The sequence below is a fragment of the Scophthalmus maximus genome, chromosome 4, assembly GCF_022379125.1.
Source record: "Scophthalmus maximus strain ysfricsl-2021 chromosome 4, ASM2237912v1, whole genome shotgun sequence".
NCBI classification, from domain to species: domain Eukaryota; kingdom Metazoa; phylum Chordata; class Actinopteri; order Pleuronectiformes; family Scophthalmidae; genus Scophthalmus; species Scophthalmus maximus.
Window position 1 is genome coordinate 24,571,492 of NC_061518.1, and position 18,509 is coordinate 24,590,000.

General features: G+C 43.7%; 1 protein-coding gene across 1 annotated transcript in view; it reads left to right on the top strand.

The window, feature by feature from the left end:
- si:ch211-186j3.6 (neural-cadherin) overlaps positions 1-18,509 on the top strand; it is a 290,314-nt gene that overhangs the window by 187,481 nt on the left and 84,324 nt on the right. The window contains exon 26 of the mRNA XM_035627332.2: positions 10,214-10,494. Coding sequence (XP_035483225.2) covers positions 10,214-10,494 — 281 coding nt within the window. The remainder of the gene's footprint in view (positions 1-10,213; positions 10,495-18,509) is intronic.

Here is an 18,509-nt window from a genome sequence, read left to right on the forward strand (position 1 = left end):
GCTGTCGCAGTCGGACAGAATTCTACGCACAACATAGTTATGACCTGCACCAGTTATGACGTTGTTGAGATGGAGCAGTGTGTGTGATACCTGGATGTCGGCAGGGACAAGAAACACATTTAATGACACTGTAAACAATGTTGTTTTCCACGTTGGCCGCCCATTTTTTTTGATATCATATGGTCCAGTAAAACTCACTGGCAGCTTTCTATCTAGAATCATTGATTTGCAGTGTCACAGACAGAGGAAGTGTTGTGTACAAAACATGTTTGTGTGTGTATGTGTGTTTGGTCTCTTCAATGTATTTAGTGACAAAGGCAAAGTCATTAAAAGCTCAATGCATTTTCCACGAAGAACGCTTATATATTTTTGATTGACATGTCTTCGCGAGTGCAATGCTGCGAGCTTGTATCTCATTTGCGTGGCAACGGCACTTCGATTGGCCAGCAAACAAATCCTGTGAAAAATGCAGACGACATCAGCTGGAGCACGGCAGCGTGATTGACATCTAGGAACTGGGGCTCGCGTATCAGACGTCAGACCTGGTGCTGAAGATGTGACGTTATATGGAGGGAAACAGTCCACATTATGTATATGTATATAAGAGTAAAGACCATTGCATATGCAGCAGTGACCCATAAATTCTATGCTATAAAGATTGGCAAGTGTAACAATATCAGATATGTTTAGATTGCACAGATCTTTTCAAACCTTATGTATCAATAAAACGTGAAATTATATTGGATCTTAAAGGCCAACGAACTTGTGTTTTGTCTTAAAGGTCCTACCAAGTTATACGTTGAGTTTGAAATCTGATAATTGTGGCGATCAACGCCTGCATCATTTATATTATTAACGTCCATTAACACAATACAGAGGGCGGTAACATCTCAAACCACCAACATAAACCTATAGGGGCTGAGTGGCTGGGATCAAAATATCGAACCGTGATTTTCATGACCAGGAGTGCCACAGGATGGAAAACATGTTCTCATGTCACAGTAAGAAAACCAAATTAATTAATTAATGGCTGAATTCCATTTAGTTGTCTCAGTTTCCTGGTACAATGCATGCTGGCTAATTAAATAGATAAGAGCAATTGTTGATGTTATTTGTATAACTTGTGACTTAGCACTGACAAAATGGCCTGTTGTGATTTGCATTTCCTGGTCAGGGAGCAGCTGTTTATTCTCCACCGGATTGTGGTCAATGCCATTCTCACCTGTCTAATGAACCACTCTGTATAAGGCGGGTGTTAAATCACCTCGGGCTGTAATCACACCTGCAGTGCAGTCAGAGAGCATTAAGACACCAGCACACTTTTCCATAGCTTCGGCTTTTCTCCGACACACTGGGTTTTAAATGAGATGCTGACCATGAGGTCAAAGGGCATCTGAGGCATTTGAGACACACCGACGGGCAACATCGGGCGTAAGGCATCACAAAGTCATGCATTACTGTAATCAGATTACAGGCCTTACTGTTGCAGCTAAGGTGATCACATTACAGTTACTTATCAAATAATTATCTCATCACATGCATAACTTAAAGTTCTTTAATCATCTGCATAACAGGAGGACAGAAAAACCAACCAAACGTTCCCTTTTCATGCGCACTGACGCAACACTCGTCCAAGCTCCGGTGACGTGACCGAGACTTTGGCCCAAGACAAGAATGACAGAGCGGTCCAGGACGTTTTCCAAGGGGTGGAGATATGCACACTACTTTGAATTTATTTTGCGCGTAAGGACAATAAGTGAATGAAACCGTGCCCAGGCTAGGAACAACTGTCCACTGCTGAGAGCATCTGACAAATCAGAATTTTATTTTGAATCATTAACAGCGTGCTGCCGGTGCACTAGCCTTGTTCTCAAGTCTTTTTTGTGAAGTGCTGTTAGGCTGATTTTTAATAACTTTGCTGTCGGCTTTGTTTTATCATTGCTCATTATTAGAACAGTGGTTTGTTGCTGATGTGGGAGGATGTAAGGTTTAAAGCTACAGTGTGTAATATTCAGAAGAACGAATTCACAGAAATTTAATTTATTGTCCGTAATTGTGTGTTCATATATGTATAATCACCTGCAACAAAGAACCAATGTTTTTTCGTCAACTTTGAATGAGTTAAATATATTAACGTCGACCCGACGTCGTGTTGCACAGCGTTTCGGTTCCACTGCCACTCGGCAGAGCGGGAAAAAAATCACCAACCCGACTTCCGATCGGTTCCGTGGTATAATGGAACGCAGCATTAAATACGGTTGCAGAAAACGGTCCACCATACGTTGTATTCACGTTTAATTTCCAGCACTGCGGGAAACAAGAAATGGAATTAGCGGTGTGCCACCATAAAGTGTCCCCCGTCGGATGCTCAGTTGGTTGCGGTTTGCAACTTCACCACCAGATGTCGCCAGAAAAGTACAAAAAATTACACGCTTGGGCTTTTACCTCATATAGTTTATTGCCATTTAACAGCTAACAGTGTATCTCAGGCAATGTTAGGTAGTAATGGAACAGTAGTGTAACTAGTAGTGTAACGACTTACTTCAAGCAGTGAGTAATTAAGTACAATAATTAGTAATATGTAATACATTACTTTTTGTCGAGTTATTACCCCAACCCCTTCCAAAGGGTGTAGATGAAGTGACCCCGCAGTTGACTCTCACACTCACTGGCCTACATTGGACTCTCTCCCTCGTTATTCAAAATGGGAAGAATAAAAAAAAAAAGTCTGCTAATTTGCAGGTCGCACACGTGTCAGTAGTTGCAAAACGACTGGCGCTGACTGGGAACATTGTCTTGCACGAGGCCCACCACTGCTCCATGTACAGATATGTCAAGAAAAAAAATGCTTCAAGGATCAAAGAGCGGAATGTTCTGGACTCCCGTGACCTCATGACCTCTGTCCAAATGGTCACTTCGTTCACTGAACATGAATGAAAATGATTCGAGCAACAGTTGAAGTTTATGGCTGAGGTCTGTGGTTCATAAACTTCGGATTCCTCAGTAAACTCATGGTGTAACTTAATGTTAACTCGTCCAATTATTTTTTGGGGTCCTTTGAAATTGTAGCGGCTGTGCAGATGAAGAGCTGCGGATCCTACACAGTTCATGTGCTAGGTTATGCAGCAACTCCCCAATTGAAGTCACTGTATTTTTCAAAACCAGTGTGTTTTTAAGTACAGAGTCAAACAGTCAAACAGCAGAAAATGTGTCACTGTATACTTGTGTCACTGCTCCATAAAGACACCACTGTGCTGTGTATTTCTCATCTATTTCTGTTTCGTATTTCCTGCTTCTAAATCGATCAGACTCACATGCCAGGTCACTATTCAAACTGCAGCCCCTCATCCATCATACAGTTGACAGTTACGTTTTGTTCAGTATCACTGAGCTGATCAGAGGCTCAGAGGACTGTCACCCTTCAAAAGATCAAGTAGGAAAGGATGAGAATTACAATTGGTTTGAAATGTTGCCGTTGCTTGTTACTGTTAAAATAGTTGCAAATGAAGGGGCATTTAACACCCCGGCCGTTGTACAGACAATTCCCCCTACAGTGTAAAATTACATCTTAGATTGTTTGGTGAGATTATCCATTCAGCATGGCTTGCTAGTTTTCTTTTTTTCTTCCCTTTCCTCGATTTTGTGTTAATAAATACAACAGTGTCTGCTACAAAAGGTCCAAAGCATGGGCTGTCGTACAGACACATTGCGACTTGAATTTGAGTTTTTTATAGAATTTGAATAAAAAATTGAATTAAACTACACGTAGATGATCAAGATCTATGGGAACTAATCAATACAAGACACTCATTGTACAGAGAGGAGGAAACCAAATAATCCTTTTTTTCATGTTGTCAAAGCCGCAGCTTGTATAGTTTGTGTGGATAGGCCACCTGTGGTGAACACTCGCGACTACATGTCTTTCTTTTGTCAGTGATTGATTGCACTCTGCACACCTCATCCAACACCTAAAACCGTCTCTTCTATTGAGGACACAGGGAACCGAGGCTATTGTCCTGGAAGGTTATATCTGGGCCAACCCAAGGAAGGAAAAACAAAAGATTTCTGCTTAATTCATCGTCTATGATTTTCGAACATCCTTCTAAATCCAACCCAATATGACTCTTACAGAAATGCGCTGTGCGGATTATGGCTGTAATAGTGGCTGTTGCTGTCATGGGGAGAGAGAGAGAGAGAGAGAGAGAGAGAGAGAGAGAATCCCAGCAGAACTGTCCCCTGTCAATGAGAAGGGTGTATAAAATTACAGAGCTCGTCCCATATTTAGCCATAAATTGTCTTCATGTATTACATTCCGACCAACGGAGGGAGCGGACTGAGCAAAAGTCAGGACATACAAAAAAAAAAGCACATCATCACCGCATATAGGAGAGACTTGGTGGACCGCAAACATTTCACTGACGCACCCGTGGCCCCTGGCTTCAGTCAGACCTCATTTCACGTTTCAAAAGTCTGAATGGAAGTAGGGGGACCTGTGTGTGGGTTTGAGTGTATGAGTTGAAGTGTGTGTGTGTGTGTGTGTGTGTGTGTGTGTGTGTGTGTGTGTGTGTGTGTGTGTGTGTGTGTGTGTGTGTGTGTGTGTGTGTGTGTGTGTGTGTGTGTGTGTGTGTGTGTGTGTGAGCATGGACTGTAAATCAAGTAGTTTGAATTCTACCACCAGGGACAGAGAGGGAGAGAGAACTGACACGCTGTCCTCAAAGGGAAGGATGAGTATGGACAGTATCTGCATGTGTGTGTGTGTGTGTCTTTTGCGGGGAGAAGCCGCACACGCACGGTGGCTGTGTTCAGGTCAGTCAATGCGATCAACACTTGCCTCTCCCCTCTGCCCGGTGCCGTCTCTTTGTTTCACGTGACCACTGGTGAGGAGAGGGAGCCGTAGAAGATTCGAGATTGGGCGGAAAACATGCGCGCGTACGGGCGCTTAGGATGAGCAAAGCGTGGCCACGGAGAGAAGCGGAGAGGAAAGATGTGTAAGTGGAGAGGTGGCCGAGGGCCTTCAGGTGTGATTTGTGAGGAGAGTGCCGAGCGTTTCATCTGAACTCCGCCAGGTCCTCTCCGAGGAGACATTGATAGGAATGAGATGTGAAGCGTGGCGATGGGAGGGATGAGCGAGCCGGGGAAATAGAGCACGGCGGCAGCCGGTGGACGGGGGCGGTGGGCGCCGCAGACGATGGAGCAGTGCTTCTTATTAATGTTCTCAATTCTCCAGTAAAACCTCAGAGCTGGGAGATATAAAAAGAGGGTTGTGTTTTCACCCCTCTCCATTTGCTCATTTTGTTGATTGGTTTGTCGGTAGGATTACACAAAAACGGATCAAAGGATTATTTTTGATCACCTCCATTAAAATTGCAAAAAATCTGGCACATTTTGGGGGAATGATATATTTGAATGTGTGCAATTTGGCGTGGATCCACATGAAAATCCGGATCTTTCTGATTTACATTTGGCTTCACAGGGGGGGACAGTTGGGCCTCGGCCGTGGTCTATGTGCTCTACTGGGTGACTTTTGTTGTATACTAAGTATCGATGATGTGAAGATGTATTGAAGAGAAGTCCGCCGACACCGTCTTGATTGTATATAAAGGTTTATTACAAAAAGACCAGCATCGATTACAAGCACTGCAGAGCTTGGAGAGTGTCCGGCCAAAATGACAACCCTTCCGACTCTTCTTGGGGGTTACATTTATAGGTCCGTTGTTTACTTGAGCAAGAACATCTGGTTCAAGTTATACTATATAAGACAAGGAATTTAAAGGGGGCCACAAGGAAAGGTGAGGGGGGGCCACAAGGAAAGGTGAGGGGTCATCAGGAGGCCCTTAACTTGGCATTCCAAAGAAAGAGATATAAACACATATTCCCTTCTCATTCCGTATATGGACGAAAAGACACTACATATTCTATATCTCTCTAATACTTCCTGCTTCACCTGCACATAATGAAACATGTCCCTCGGTATTTTCAATGATAATCTTTTGTGTTTGTTTGTTGTTTGTATGGTGCTCAGATACCAAGGTTCATCTCGTCATTATATCAATGTGGCCCTGAGGGCAGCGCGGGGGACTGTGGGAGCATCTCTGTGCACTGGAACAACAGTCCGAGGAACAATACCTCCCTCGGGTCCTCTGCTGCTCTCTATTCACACCCTTCTGCCTCAGAAAGATTCACTGTATGCCTCGCTGTACATTTCCTCAGCACCACATACCAAAAAGAAGCAGGAAAAAATGGGGCATGCTGATTTCCCCTGAGCTATTCGAGCTTTGGGGGTTAAGAGACTTCAATGAGCGATTACGTCTTCCCTAGGACATAGAGCAATTTCAAAATAAAAATCTTACTCAGTTCAGAGCATAGCCTTGCCCGAAAAAAAAACCAAAACAAGTTTTCAAACGAAGAAGATCTAGGGAATAAAGAATGAGATGACAAAAACAATAAATGCTTCATTGGCATCCAGAGCTAACAATGAATGATCACCCGCATGAATAAAGTCATTTACGAGACCAGTGTCGTTACATACCTGCATACTGTATATGGTTATTTTCAAGTTAATATCTCTGATGACAGCCAACATGAAGGAGACCTCAGGCCCCCATCTCCAGATGTGGCCCTCCTCCCCGCATCTGCTACCTGCATCTGCGTGCCCCTCCCCTAACATGCGCCGCCACCCCACCCCCCCTCTTCGCCCCACCACCTCCCCCCACTTATTTGCTCAACACTGCACGAGTGGGTCTCATTGGCTTTCGATGTCAGAGATCGCTCACTGTAAATTGACCCGTTGCAATAGATTCTCATGTTATCAGCCATCTGATTTTTTTTTTTAAAAAAGGAGCAGAACTGTCCAAAGAAACTTTGTTGTGACATCTTCTCAGAATTCCTCTTCGCAGCTGAGACTCGATCCTGGCAAAGCTAAAGGTTCTTCACAAAGCGGCTCGGCCCTTAAGAGAGCTCCTAACGGCGGTTGCATGTAGAGAGGAGGACTTTAAAAAAGGCTTAAAGGGCCCAAATTATGCCCCCTTTTACACAAGTTACATTGGTTTTCAGGTGTGTGCACTACATGTCTTTGCCAGTCCATGTCAAAACACCTCAAGGATCAACCCACACAGCCCCCTCCTCTTTCTGTATAAACAGCCCTGTGAGACTACGGTCGATTCCAGCGCTTTCCTGCTCACTCCTCGCCCCCCCTCTCTTCGTGTTCCGCAAAGCTCCGCCTCGCTCCTCCCCGGGTCTGCTGCCATGACAACAGTCGCACGTAACAAGGCACATACACGACGTAGAGACCCGGGAGGCCCAGCGAACACGTTCTCCATAATTACACACAGAGCACAAGGGGCTGGGCGATAGAACGTCAACGACATCCCGGCCGCGAGTCTAGCTACGCCGGTAGCCGGTAGCCGCGAGCTCCGCCGCAGGCCGGCAGCCGTGACCGACCACCGGCAGCCGCGACCGACCGCCGGCAGTCGCGACCGAACGGCGGGAGCCGCGAGGTCCGCCGGCAGCAAGCCGGCAGCCGCGACCGAATGATGGCGTAGACGCGATCTGTTTTTCCGCACGTCAAGGGGGGAGGTGCTGCTCAGGTTAGGGGCGTGGTCGCCCCAGTAGCAGGAGTCAACTTTCGTCACTTGACGCCCGGGCTGTGAACGGCTCGTTTACAGACCGCCTGCACGATCAACCCAAACCACGAATCAACGACTCATTGTTTTCTTTTCATTCTCCGTGGGCTGGCAGACACCCCAGATAACCAAATATACGTGGAGGCAGGCTGAAAAGGTGCCTGGAGCATAATATGGCCCCTTTAATAGATTCCTCAAGTAGTGGGGGGGGGATGGTTATTTCTGATAACTATGCCAGTAGTTTCTAGTAGTTGTAGTTGTAGTAGCTCTCTTCACTTTTCACATTGCACAACCAGAGGTGTTGAACCTTAAATCTGCTGCTCTATTTCCTCCCACGTCTGCCGCTCGGCCTGTGATGTAACACCAGGGGTTGCACATTTCTCTCTTAAAATGCATCTCACTTAAAATAATGGTTAACATCGGCCGTCTGTCCGGTTTGGTTTTTTCTGCTTCTTTGACACATTCCATTTCTCCCTGCTTGTTCGCCGGTTTTACGGTGGAGGTGCGCACGCCGACCGACGCTGCTGCTCATATAGACTGGCCAGCCATCAGAGGAACTAACGAAAGCCGAGCCACTTTTTATTTTGTCCAAATCAAATATGCGACGTTCAAAAATGAAAGAAGTACATTTAAAGAAAAAAAAGAGAGAAGAAACAAATGTGAAAATGTGAACAGGCTGCTGTGCAAGTAGGCCACTGCTTTCAAACATTTATGGCTTACAATTTATTGAAGAAATTAATTTCATTGCATAAAATAATAAAAAGCTTTTGGTCACAGAGAGAGAGAGAGAGAGAGAGAGAGAGAGAACCTCACTACAGTAAACATTTCTTTCCTTTTCCTGAGTTGCAATGAAATAGCAATGAAGCGAAATAGCCTTGACAATTGTCTCCCCTCGCTCAAGTGCAAGTCACCTCATTGCATGCTTTTATCATACATCTTGGTGGAGCGTGTTCGTCCCTTAGCTTTCTAAAGCCTGAGCAATTTCTTGTTACTGTAAGTGGACAGCCAATCCAATATGAGGACGCTTAATGGACACTCCCGTACCACCAACCTTGACTGGCGTCACATCTTGCACTCACCGCACTGCCCTCTTTTTTTTAATGGGTCACCCACGGCGAGTTCTGGTTGTTCGATCATGCAAAACAAACTATCATGGAATGTTCAATGACACAGACAGAGAGGACGGGGAGGAGGGTTAATAGATATATACACATGCAGTAAACAGTAGGCCCTAATTCGTCATTAAACCGTTCCACCTCCCTTCGTGTTTGAAAATTAAAATACACACGGCTGCACACATCATCACAGTCGAGGCAAACCGGTGAATAGAAGCGTTCGAGGGAACCACTGCGTGGTCACGTGGGTCGAATGCAAGCAGGGGATTTTGAAATGAAAAAAATGACCACTGCCGACACCGGCAAGCGTGTGAGAAGCTTATGCGATACGACGCATCAGTCACAGCAGACAGTGATCCATAAAACGTAACCTGTGTCCAAGTCGCAGGCCGTTTGAGGAGGGGAGGGACACGCGGAGTAGATGTGAACGGCATGGTTAGTGAGCACAGTGCAGTCACAGCGAGTGGTCCAATCAGTCCAGAACATTGAGCATGAAGTGACCCCCGTTTCGGTTCAGCACGTATTACGCTGTGTGTGTGTGTGTGTGTGTGTGTGTGTGTTCATCCATCCCTTCTCTGCTTAAGTACACAAATGTGTATGTAAAGGCAAATTGGAACTCTACCTGACCTGTGTCACTCTAAACAGCGTGCACACTCACAAGCACTTACACACACTTACACACACACCGGATCCAGTACATGTCCAATTTCCATTCCATTTTCCCTTCCAGTGCTCTTATCAAACTGCTCAACCAGGAGAGTCATGGTTTCCCTTTTGCCTCATCACCCTTTAGCCCACTTCTTCAGCAACCAGTGCAGAAAAAAGCAGCTTGATGTCCGCCAAAATTACCTACTGCTCTGTGACACATTCCTCAAGTCAACCTGCAGTTCCCACATCACCGAGGTGCCGTTTTTTTTTCTCCTGCGTGTTGGCCTGTGTGCACACGTGTTCAATCGGACTGTGTAAACTAGATTAGCCGGACGCAACGCAATCAACAAGAGCGCTAGTGTTAAAGAGTCACGTGTTAGATCGCATGTCGAAATCAAATTGTGCTTGGGGCCCCATTCTGGCTAGCGCCGGCTCTGACTACGAATGGTCTCAGCGATGCATGCAACACGGATCCCTGTAACTCATGAGGTTCAGAGTAATCGCTGTTGGTTATATGAAATTGAATATGCATAAAGCCGACCCTTTTTTGGGACAGCTGTATATATTTGAAACTGCATTTCTAATCTGACTGTGGAATAAGCTCCACAAATACATTAAACCCATAGTGTGATTCAAACCCTGGCAGGCAGTGTTTGGGCGTAGGAAGCTGCTGGTAAGCAACGCTTACTTGTTCCAGAGGAAATGTTTGTGCAAAAGGGGAGACGCACCTCCTTGTACTGCTTATTTTCTCTGAGGTGCAGAAAAAAGATGTACCACTATTGTGCCGTCTCGCGTTTCACCCTCTTCCTTGTCTCTCTCTCCGTCCAGCTCCAGTCATTCCTGCAGGTCAGCGTGTCCCAAGTGCGGGTAGACGAGTGTCCCAGCGCGGAGTGCGCCGGGGGGACGGGCGGCTGCGCGAGCGTCCTGAACGTGCGGGACACGCCCACGGTGGTGGATTGCGGGACTATGAGTCTCGTGTCTGTGACGGTGGAATCCACAGCCGTGTGCTCTTGCACAGGTAGAGAGCAGTCCCACCAGCCCTGCGCCGCTTATCCCAGAAACCCCTGCTTCAACGGCGGAGTGTGTGTGGACACTCAGCACGGCTACAGGTGAGTTGAAAATGAATGTCCTACCCAAAAAAAAAAAAAAACAGAACCTCAGGGGGCAGTGCTGTGGTTGCAAGCCATCATTTTTTTTTATAATAACGAGTGATACGAAAAATGACTCTTTTTTTTTTCCAGTTATCAACATGAACGGTTTGTATTTCCCTGCCCTGCGGTGCCAGAGCCTGTGAGAGTTAGCATAGATGGGAACAGTGAAATGTATTTCTCTCTGGTGAGAAAAATGTCCTTCTTTCACTTTGACTTCATTGCACCGACAAAGAAAATGGCCGAGGACAACTATTGCTATTAATCTACCTAAACGTTTACAGGAGAGAGCGCTGTCGAAACTGCTAAAAGGAAGAAATGTAAATAAAAGAATACATGTAAATCATGTAAATCATCAGTATTGCCTGATTTTGCAGATAGAAAATAAATTGACATACAGTACGTAAAATCCTTCCCTTTTCTCCTCATGAAAAATGGTGGAGCTGACAAAGTTATTCTAGTATCTATTTCTCAGTTTTCCTTTAGGAGACCAGCGGAGTGGAGAAATGGGCTGGAGATAAAAAAAAAAAAAAAAGTGTTAAATTTGGAAATGATTGTGCAGGGAGCGGATGTAGATGTGTACTCGTGCGTGTGTGTGTGTGTGTGTGTGTGTGTGTGTGTGTTCAGACATTAAAGTTAAAGCCTAAGCCTTATGGGGAGCTCATTTCACACTGCAGGCCATTCTTTTTCTTTTTAAAATTTTGTTACCGGAGGCTCTTCTTTCTTTTTCTCTCCCTGCAGTTGCTCTCTGTTGTTGTCAGGCTATGGAGGTTAAATTCTGAGATACTTATTATGTTAATAATGGCTTAAGAAAAATGCCCCAGGATTTTAGAAACTTTTTGTGACTGTGCTCCATGGGTTTTTTTTTTGCCTGGTATGGTTATCCTGAGGTTCTTCTTGCCGTGGTTTATGGTACAGAACAACAATGCACACTTGGATGCATAGTGTCCAGTCGAGTCGGAGCTGAATCCAGTCCACGGCGACACAGACTTTGGCACAGCTCATAGACCTAGAGTAAGTAAAGATGGACGATGTGTCTCAACTTCCTCCTGTTCTACATAAATGAAGCTACAATATCCCGCATACGGGAGCTGCGCCAGAGCCGGCCCTGGCAATGTTGGCGCCCTAGGCCCCCCACCCCGAGGTGTTTACAGTACATGGCAACCCCCCACCCCATTTTTTGTCCAACACTAATCACCACTTGCAATCCAAGAAATTAAACATTGTACAACATCCAAGATGTGCAATACATAATAATATATAATAATACAAATATTAATGATGTATTAATTACGCTAAATAAATGAGTCACAGCTTTAATGCAGGAGATAACGAGCAGTCAAGTTGGAGCCATGACATGAAGTTTTTTGTGTTTTGCGGTGCCCCCCATGGATGACGGCGCCCTTATCATTTGCCAACACAGCTTATGCCAAGGGCCGGCTCTGAGCTGCCATCTTGTGCTTGGAGCCAGAGTCTGTGCAGTAGTGCTGGTGGAAAAGAGCCGTGGTATCGGGGTCCTGCTGAAACACGGGCTTGACCAGTTGAGAGTTAGTCTCAGCTGTCCGCCGTGACGTTTTTATAGCATCGAATAACTCATTGATTAACCAGAGTTAATGGAAAAATGAACTCTTGGACATACATCAGTGTGATACGAATGACCACGATTAACAGTAAAACATCTTTTACCTGATTTCAAAGGTACTTAGTTGTTTTGTCCCATTTCCATCTGCTAACATGGAGGTGGTGGGGTTCATGACCCATACTGCAGCCGGCCACCGGGGGGCGATCAATGTGATTTGGCTTCACTTTGAAAAGCTGTCATGTCATTCATCTTTATATACAGTCTATGACACAAGCTCGTATATTCGTAGTGTTGATTGTCATTTCAGATGATGTATCAGTTATGGACACAAACACCGTCATACATGAAAGACATGAAATGTTATATCAAATGTGATGGTGAATCAATTGAAAAATTAAATTAGAATTATGTTATAATGGCTTTATTACACAGGTGTGTTTGTAAGTCTCTGAACTGCTTTGCTGATCTGACATCTTCATGAGAACGATCATGCTGAGGCAGCAGAAAGATGCTGAGGAATCCCAGCAGCTCATGTCGTCATTAAAAAAGAAAGCTCACATTGAGATAAGCAGCTTTGAATTCTCTCTGTTGGTGCATCGAGATCAGTAAACATCTTGCCATGCTAGTTTTATGCCAGTTCTTTGGTTTTGCCAGACATGCAGAATTCCTACCTGGCCCCCAGACTTCTGAAGCTGTGGGATGTGCCGTTTAGATATGTAGACAATAAGTATGATACAGTAAATCCGGCTCGTTTGGCTGATGCTGTTGACATCCCCACTGCGGACGGGGGAACTTGAAGGTTTACACGAGGAAAATATCAACAAGAAGACAATGAGAACGTATTTGTGCCTAAACTCGAGACTGAATTCATTTCCAGCTTTCAGTGATGTCGAGCCGTGGTGAATGAGGGTTTGGTGTGGGGGTTTTTTTTTTGAGAGAAGTGAAGCTGGAGAGAATGGAGGAATTTGAAGGAAAATTAAAGGAGCGCACAGGTCCTCAAATCCCTTCTGAGACTGTGCCACCGAAATGAAGGCGAGACACCTGTGGGGTTTGTCTGTTACTATGAACGAGTGCATGCTATGTTCAGCTAAGAAGCAAACTCTTTCTCAAATGATGAAAAAACCAGTGTGAAGGGAATGAACGCCATCAAAACAAACAACCCGCCCAATGGCACTAACAGACATGTGTATTTAACACTATGGTTGCAAATGCTCTAATAACCCCCGTAACCACTCAGCTCCTAATCTCAGCTCCCAGGTCTTTCCACGCTGATTTCGCTCATTAACAACAGAGCAGGGTGTTTTCACTGGGGAACTGCAATTGCAGATGAGGTTGAATTAAAATGAAGTTGCAAATTAGTATTTTTATTCATGCTTAGGGGAATTTTGTGAACCAGCTGTTAACAGCTGCTGCAGCAGCTAAACAAATATTTTTGTCGATTAGGGGCATTTCAAATCAGAATGGCGATGTGCCGTAAGCAGCAGCTACAACATGAGCTTTTTTAAAAAGATGGTGTTCGTTTGCTCACGGTTAATCTTAGCCCTGCTTGTACCGTGACCATGGTTTATGACGACATACCCGCACAAACTAATATATCCTTAACATCAGCCTCAGCTGTACTTTGTGCTTTGCACCTATTGTCAAATGCACACTTTGACTGCTGAAAAGCATCCTCTTAGAAGTTTCACTGTGAGATTGTGTGGCTGACATTAGCATTTACATCAGTTCAAACTGCATTAGCATTTAGTTCCACAGTGTCTTAGTACAGCTTCAAGGAGCCATATATTTATATGGGTCAATTGGGTGTGCATTGATTGGCAAAAATACAAATAAGCTCCAGTGTGTAATTTTTTTGTACTTTTCTGGGGGCATCTGGTGGTAAAGTTGCAAACCGCAACCAACTGAGCACCCGACAAGAGACACTTTATGGTGGCGCACCGCTAATTACATTTTGGAAATTCAACGCAAATGCGACTTATTCTGGACAGTTTTCTGCAATTATTAAATGCTGCGTTCCATTATACCTCGGAACTTCTTTTCCGACCTCCCGAGTCGCAGTGGAACCGGAACGCAGCACAACACGACATAGAAAACATGGCAGTTTACACGGAGGTCGGGTCCCCCTGATTTTACTATATTTAAGTCATTCAAAGTTGACGAAAAAACATTGGTTCTTTGTTGCAGTTCATTAGACATATAGGAAAACCCAATTATGGACAATATATTAAATTTCTGTGAATATGTTCTTCTAAATATTACACACTGTAGCTTTAAATTTAAATTAAATCTATAGGACAGTACAGTAAAAATGATTCTGTCTGAATATCTGCATCCACTGCACAAACACACACACACACACACACACACACACACACACAAACTGGACGGCTTGGTAAGAGTTAGCTGCAGGTTAGCTTCAGGCGTATTTAATAGTATACCCACTCTGGCCTTCCTTCTTCCAATTATTCATTGTAAAAGCTACAGTGCATTGCACACACTTGTTCTACCGTATAAGCTCATGCTTCATTGTAACCGTATAGTAACTGCCAGGGGACCGTGCTCAGATTTCGCAGCACTTGAGTTCACAACATTCCGTTTAGAAGGCCCGGGCGGGTGCAGACGTCTGTGCTGCAGTTCCCTGACAGAGTTTAAACTGCCTGGCCTTTCCACTGACAGACGTGCAGATGAGAAATGAGATTTTCTGAATTTCCTTTGTGGCCTCTCAACATACAGCTCTTGTTTGCTGCCGTTCCGTTAAAAATAGAATCAAAACCTTTGACAGCCTCGTACTAGATGTTCAGCTGTCACATACTGCCAGTCCTTGTTTCGAATCCCTGGCGAACTGAAGGAGTCTGTCTTCATTAGCCTAAAAATTCTCCGTAAACAGGGCCAAAAGTGGCGTGAGAGTGTTTCAACAAATCCTTTTAACGGCAAACGCGATGATGAAATAAGTCCGTTGGTGCTTCGAGTGGTTGAGTAGACGTGGCGACCCTGTTTAACTTTGTGTAATTCATCCCGATGCTCTGTGTATCCTGAAGGCTCAGATCTTTAATGGTGGAAGTGAGGGCTCTTTGCAACCAATTAGAGGAAACACCAACCTTTTTATCAATGTGTCCACTCTGAATTTGAATGTTATGATGAAATTAAGAGTCAATTCCCCCAGTGGTTCGAGAAAAAATCTGAAATCCTTTTTTATACTTTACACCGTTGCGATCTGTGCTGGTTACGGGTGAACACAATTAGCTGACCATGATGTTGTCTCATGAGCTACAATTATGATTATGTGTAGTTATTCCAAGCGCGTGCTTGTCTGTATTTAAATAAAAACGGTAGGTTCTGTTTACACATTGCCTGAACATTATTTGTTGTGAGATAAGGCTACGTCGTCAGCAAACCCGATTAACACAAAACACAATTTATACAGTATATACTTTACATACACATATTGCTACTGATTTTTAGGTAAATTTATCAGAACTTCTTGCTACATATTATGATATTGTGAGGTGGAATTTATTTTTCATGATTTTTGAAATGAGGACATTTCATTTGAAGAATATAAAGATGAGATTTATTTTGAAAGATTTATCTTTGGTATTTTCTATTTTTATTTATTAGGGAATATAATTTTAACATCAATATTCATATATGTAAATGGTGTTATGTTCTTTTATCTAGAAAAGGAACTATTTCATATGGTGCACCTTGCCTGTAGCATTATTGTTAAGCTACGCGGAGTGATATGTCAGGTAGCGTGGTAGAGTGTTGAGATGTCCTGCGTTCGCTGGAGGGTCATTAAAGGTACCTGACTGAACGGAAGAAGGTCTCCCAATGTTTCTCACACCCACAGCCCAAAACTGACAAACAGTGACTCCCAGTAAGAGTGGGAGGATAATAACTCTTACAATATGATCTTGAACATTTGCTGTCCAGAAGAAGAACCATCGTTTTTTAATAATGTGTCCTTATTCGGATTAAAAGGAATTCTTCTTTGAGAAAAAAATATCTGTCACATGAGTAAAATGTTGATTTTCCGCTATGCATCCCATAAACCAGGCCAAGACATTTTAAGAAAACTAGAAAATATTCACAAAGAAGATCAGTGTATCAACAAAATAAGAACAGATAAGACTATCATAGAGAGACACGTTTGTGGTGCAATAATAATGCGGTGTATTGCTAGTTATTGTTAATATGATTCCCGTATCAGAATATTATCATTCATTTTAATGCACCATAGTTGAATGTAACACTCCTCTCTTTGTGCCGTCGCTTCCTGTGCCGCCAATAGACCCCTCAACTGTCAACAGAGTATGTCTGTGATGTTGGTCCAATGAAAGAAATGTCTGGTCGTACTTTTTCATCGTTTGCTGTTTGTCGTTTTTGTAGTATTTTCTGCCACTAAACAACCAAACCACAGCTCAGCGGGGCATGCATGACCAGTGTAAGTGAACATGGTCACGTGATATGCGTCTTCAGGTGTTAGGATTAGTGTGGACGTGTAGACACTAGCTGCCGTGATGAAATTGAATATAACATGCAGATTCTTTCCCCCATAAGCATGGGTTTGACCTTATCATCAAAAAAAAAACAACCTGGTCCATGCAGATGCCAGGAAATTGTATATCAGTACTAACCAAATAAACTGCAGATTTGAGCTTTGCTCCCACTGGTGTTTTATGCTTAATATGTTTGGCCCCACAAAAAGCACGTACATACTCCATCCGGACACAAGTCTCATAGCGCTCGTGTCCACTAAGATGTCTTGCTGTGTCTTGTGAAAGTTCATTTTACCCTTCAGCTTTATTTAATTAGAGGCAGTGAGTGAAAAGGGAAGGATTTGAGTCTGGCTGGCTGGAGCCAGCGTGTAATCTTGCTCACCACTGGACCAGAGCAGGATGACTGGCTGGATCCACGTTAGACATAATCCCTGGATTACACACACACACACACACACACACACACACACACACACACACACACACACACATATACACACACACACACACACACACACACACACACACACAAATGTGAACATTTTCTCCATTTCTTCTCTCCCTGTTGGTTTACATATTAACCCCTCCATTACCCATCTCACAGTACTAGTGGAGCAGGTATGTTCATAGCTTTGGAGGCCAAGCAGACAAATTAATTATTGATCATGATCATAATTTGACTTTAGTCTTGTCCTCTGTTTTATTCCTATAGGCTGTATTCAATATATCTTTGACTTTTAACAGAACTTTACAGAATGTCGTGTGTTTGTCAAAACATCATCCACCTCAACCCCGTCCTAATGAAGATTGTATCTATACTACATCACCTTCCTCTGCTGCTCCTTTTATAACAGACGTTGTGATTAGTTCAAAAGAAAAAAGAGTTGTGATATTATAGTATATTGTCAGTATATTGTTCTCCAATCCTTGATTGTTTTGTGAAATATTAGAGGATTTTATAATTTAGGGAATCAAAGAGTATATTTAAAATTAAAACATATAGTAAAAATATCTTATTGGTGGAGCTGCTAACAACTCATATGCATTTGAAAAATGTGGGCCCCAAACATTAGACTTTTATGGTAGAAGGTAGAACATTTTTAAGGGGACCCTAAAAAAAAATCTGTTAAATTATGTAAGCTTATTAAATGTGTTGTGATGTAAAATGTTAAACTCAAACTAGCTATTACAGCTGTCTAACAAATGTAGTGGAAAAGTAGTTATTTTAAAATTGTCGTAACACTTTTTAGCTCCTAAGAAATGAAACCATTCAGAGTGATGCACTGAGATTTTAAATCCCTACCCCCATGTGCTTGTAGAAACTGTAATGTGCTGCTGTTACATAACACAAAACCGTGAACACGGCTTAAATCTGGAATTGAAAAAATCCCATCGTCTGTTGTCTCAAAAATATCGCACTCCATGCCTTTTATGAAAAGGCAAATGTGGGCCAGAATGGAGGAGCAGAACGTTCCTTTCTCTTTTGAGGCGGCAGCCAAATAGATGACAGGCAGAGAACGAACCAGAGCAAGAGTCGGCAACCGAGAGGCGCAGATGATTGTCCCATTCTCAGTCAAACTACAGTACCTGAGCACCGCAACATCTGCCCTGTGACTTCTCCAGGGTCAGGCGACGACAGGAGGCGAGACGGGGGGATGTCAGAGATGGGGGAGACTGGAGGGAAATGAAGGGCATTAAGAATTAATACGAATTAGAATTGCTGTAGGATAGTTGTCTGTTCTGGAGGCTTTCACATATGACCCCTACCACAACACATGAGGGCACGCACACAAACAGATTATGGCCCAAGATTGAAGGAAGAACATGTAGATGATCGAGGCCCCGGGATTAATGTGGAGATTTTGTGGGTTGGGATTACAGCTCCCGGTCCGACG